Source organism: Tupaia chinensis, unplaced genomic scaffold (genome assembly GCF_000334495.1).
Source record: "Tupaia chinensis unplaced genomic scaffold, TupChi_1.0 Scaffold000067_1, whole genome shotgun sequence".
NCBI lineage: Eukaryota > Metazoa > Chordata > Mammalia > Scandentia > Tupaiidae > Tupaia > Tupaia belangeri.
This window is the reverse complement of record NW_006159526.1, coordinates 569,299-572,495: the sequence shown is the minus strand read 5'-3', so window position 1 is coordinate 572,495 and position 3,197 is coordinate 569,299. Positions and strand designations below refer to the sequence as shown.

General features: G+C 64.3%; 1 protein-coding gene across 9 annotated transcripts in view; it reads right to left on the bottom strand.

Moving 5' to 3' along the window:
• Nucleotides 1-104: 104 nt before the first annotated feature.
• The window catches only part of ARHGEF1 (Rho guanine nucleotide exchange factor 1), a 42,214-nt gene continuing 39,121 nt past the window's right edge, over nt 105-3,197 (bottom strand). For all 9 annotated transcript variants that reach the window (XM_006141998.2, XM_006141999.2, XM_006141993.3 and 6 more), the window contains 9 exons: nt 2,979-3,054; nt 2,727-2,894; nt 2,130-2,217; nt 1,915-2,001; nt 1,543-1,610; nt 1,355-1,441; nt 867-1,030; nt 684-784; nt 105-464 (listed from right to left, as the gene is read on the bottom strand). In XM_006141998.2, coding sequence (XP_006142060.1) covers nt 701-784; nt 867-1,030; nt 1,355-1,441; nt 1,543-1,610; nt 1,915-2,001; nt 2,130-2,217; nt 2,727-2,894; nt 2,979-3,054 — 822 coding nt within the window. In that variant the 3' untranslated portion in view covers nt 105-464; nt 684-700. The remainder of the gene's footprint in view (nt 465-683; nt 785-866; nt 1,031-1,354; nt 1,442-1,542; nt 1,611-1,914; nt 2,002-2,129; nt 2,218-2,726; nt 2,895-2,978; nt 3,055-3,197) is intronic.

Genomic DNA, 3,197 nt, shown 5'->3' with positions numbered 1-3,197 from the left:
GCAGGGCCAGGCCCGGGAAGGCGACGCCTGCCAGCCAGCCAGCCGCCAACGGTTCCAGACTCCACCGCCACGCCAGGACCCACCCACCCTCACAAACGCAGACCTCTCCTTAGATAATATATATTAAAAAATAAACCTCCAATTCAGGGTATAAAAACAGCAAAGGCACTTGGGGGTGGGGGTGGAGGGGCAACCCCCACAGGCAATACTGAGAAGGCCCGAGATATGGGGTCTCTGTGGTGTCCCTGGAATAAAGCCCTGAGTCCCCCAAGCAGAAGGTGGGACAGAGAGAAGGCCGAGGCTAATGGGGGAGGCAGTGACCTTGGCTGGGTCCCTCCCAGGCATGGCCCGCACAGCACGGCTCCCTGTCCTCGGCCCTGGGAGGTGACATGCTGCAACCACTGGGTGGGTGAGAGCTGGCCTCTCACGTTCTCTCCCCTGTTCCTCTCCTTCTTGCAAAAGCCCTGGGAATGTGGGAGAACAAGGGGAGAGAGATGGAGGGACAGTCAGAGACAGAAAGCAGGAGAGTGGGGGGGGGAGGGTGGAGAAAGCACCGGAGGGCAGAGCATGGGCAGGAGGGGGTGCCAGGGGAGGACAGACTGCAGAGAGAATAGCCAGCACAGGTGGGCACCCACTCTGCCCTCCTCGGCTTAGCATCGCGGCCCCCAGACTCTCCCACTTACCTGCTTGGGCAAGAACCTCAGGTGCAGCCGGGCTGTGGGACAGGGTTCCCCCCCAGCTGAGACAGGAGGGTTCGCAGGCGGCAAAATTCATCCTCCAGCTCCTGGAGGGGTGGGGGTTCATTCTTAAGGGGGGTTCCCTTCCTCCCCAGCCCGCTCAGGTCCTCCCCCAGCCCTGGCCACCACCTCTAGCTGCTTCATGATCCCCTCCAGGCTGTGCAGGTGCTCCTGAATCTCCTGGGTCTGTGCCGGGCTCACGGGGCCTTCCCCTGGGACCCCGTCCCCGTCGCGGGGAGGCCCTGCCCCACTGTCCTCCTCCGCAGGAAACAGGAGCTGCTTTAGGGAAAGTACTGGCAGGGGCAAAGGAGATGAGTGAGGAGAAGCAAAGCAGGGCTGGGCCGGGCAGGAGGGGAGGGCCAGTGCCTGGCAAGACTGAGCAGAGCGGGCTGCAGAGATGAGGCTGCGCTCAGGCTGGGACAGGGCAAGAGGGCACTGGGGATGGAGAGAGGTCCAGGGAGAGGCTGCAGGAGGGACATGGGGCTACCAGGAGTGTGATGTGGCTCAGAAGCTCTGCCATTTGCGTCCTGGTGGGGGGGTGTCAGGAATTTGAAAGGGCGGAGCCTCTTTCTAGTTCAGACAGAGGCACTGTTTGGCCAGAGGCCCTGCCCCGCTACCTTTCTGAAGGGCCGTGGCAGCGAGCTGGCCCTCGGGGCCTGGTCTGCAGAAGGGCAGGAGGTCGCTGAGGATTCTTTCATTCCGGGCTAGATGGAGGAACAGAGTGGGTGGTGCTCAGATTCCTCTGGGCTTCCTGCGGGCACCTCCCATCACCCATGTCTCCTTACCTAGTGCCCCTCGGACTCACCGTCAGTCGGAGGCATCTCTCGGCTTCCGCTGCCATTCTCAGAGCTGCTGAGCAGGGGTTCGCGGGTGCTGGGGGGAAAGTATTGGCTGACCCCACCCCCCTGGCCCCGTGGGGCTGGAGGGGCAAGAGGACTGAGAGCTGGGGAGGCAGAGAGGTCCGGAGACATAGACAGAGGTTGAGACTAGGAGGGAGAAAGAGAGGCCCGGACAGTGAAAAACAGAGAGGCCTGGAGACAGGAGACAGATAGGGCCGTGGTGGGGTCAGCACAGACACCACACATGTGCCCACACACACACGCAGGCAGGGCTGGGGTTGATTTCTGAGGATGTGCAGGGAAGTCAGCCCCATCACGCCAGCTCCCCGGCCCCTCACCTGCTTGGGCTGGGCCGGGGCTTGGGGCGGGAGGCAGGGGCCGGCACCTTCAGGGATCCAGCGGTCTCAGTGATGAGCGTGCACCAGCTGGGGAGACAGGCCAAGCTCCCTGAAGTCAGAGTCCAGACCCTGTGCTGAGGCCTTCTGTCCCCCACCGTCCTGGGGACCCAGGGCCCGGGCCTCTTCCACCCAGGCTCGGAACCCAACCCCTTCACCTCTTCCGCTCTGACACAGTCTGCGCCACCAGCTCATATATCTGGGCCTCCTGGTCCCAGGTGAAAATGACGTAGAAGGCTTTGTGATCTGCAAGGGGAAGAGGACAGCCCAGGGTGCACCCCTCCCTGAGCACAGGCTGGAGGCTGGGGAAGGCCCCCTGTGACGGCAGTGCTCTCAGACTCTCACGACTCGTCACCCCTTACACTCCGGCTCCTTGCCAGGGCCCCGCATGCCCTCCTGCTGCCTCCTGTCAGCCCCTGGCGCTGCCCCAGCTGCTGGCCCTGGTGCCACTTCCTGGCAGTGTTTGCAAACCCCTCACTGGGCCTCTGGCTCTAGCTTCCAGCCCTGCTCCTTACAGTTCCCAAGGGCCGCCAGGGTGCCTTTCCAAGACGCCCAGCAGAGTCGGCCACACAGCCCCTGGGCAGTTTCCCACCTCGCCTTACAGAACCCACTGGGGGCCTGGTCCCGGCCCTGCCCCCTCTGCTTCCACTGCCTCTGTTATCCCAGCTGGTTAGAGGGTTCCACTCCCCACTCCACGGGCAGTTCTGCTCAAAGCAGCCACCCGCCTGCCCGGGCCATGAGTGCGCTGTGCTCACCAGTGGCCACCTCGCGGGTCATGGCGGAGGTGAGCCGCAGGATGGGCCGCAGCATGGTCTTGCCGTCGGGCGTGGGCATCAGCGTGCGGCTGTGGGCCTTGAGGACCAGCCGCTCGTCCTGGCGCTGGAGCAGCAGCAGCAGGTCGTCCAGCAGCAGCACGTGGACCTCTGCGGGCCGGAGGGGCGCCGTCGGTGCTCAGCGCCCCCGCTGCAGCCCAGCTCACGGTCCCACCCTGCCGGCCTGCTGCTCACCCACAGCCTTGTCCTTTGTCACCCGCCACGTCAGGGGGCCCTCATGGACTAACTTCTTCTTGGTGATGTCCAGGCTCTGGGGGCGGGAGGGAGAGATGGTCAGTGGCTGCAACTGCGGTCGGGGGTCTCGGCTGGGAGTGAGGAGGGGTCAGAAGCCCGGCCCCCGGGGTACAGTTAGATGGGCAGGGGGGCTGTAGCCTATCATAATCCCCGGGGCAG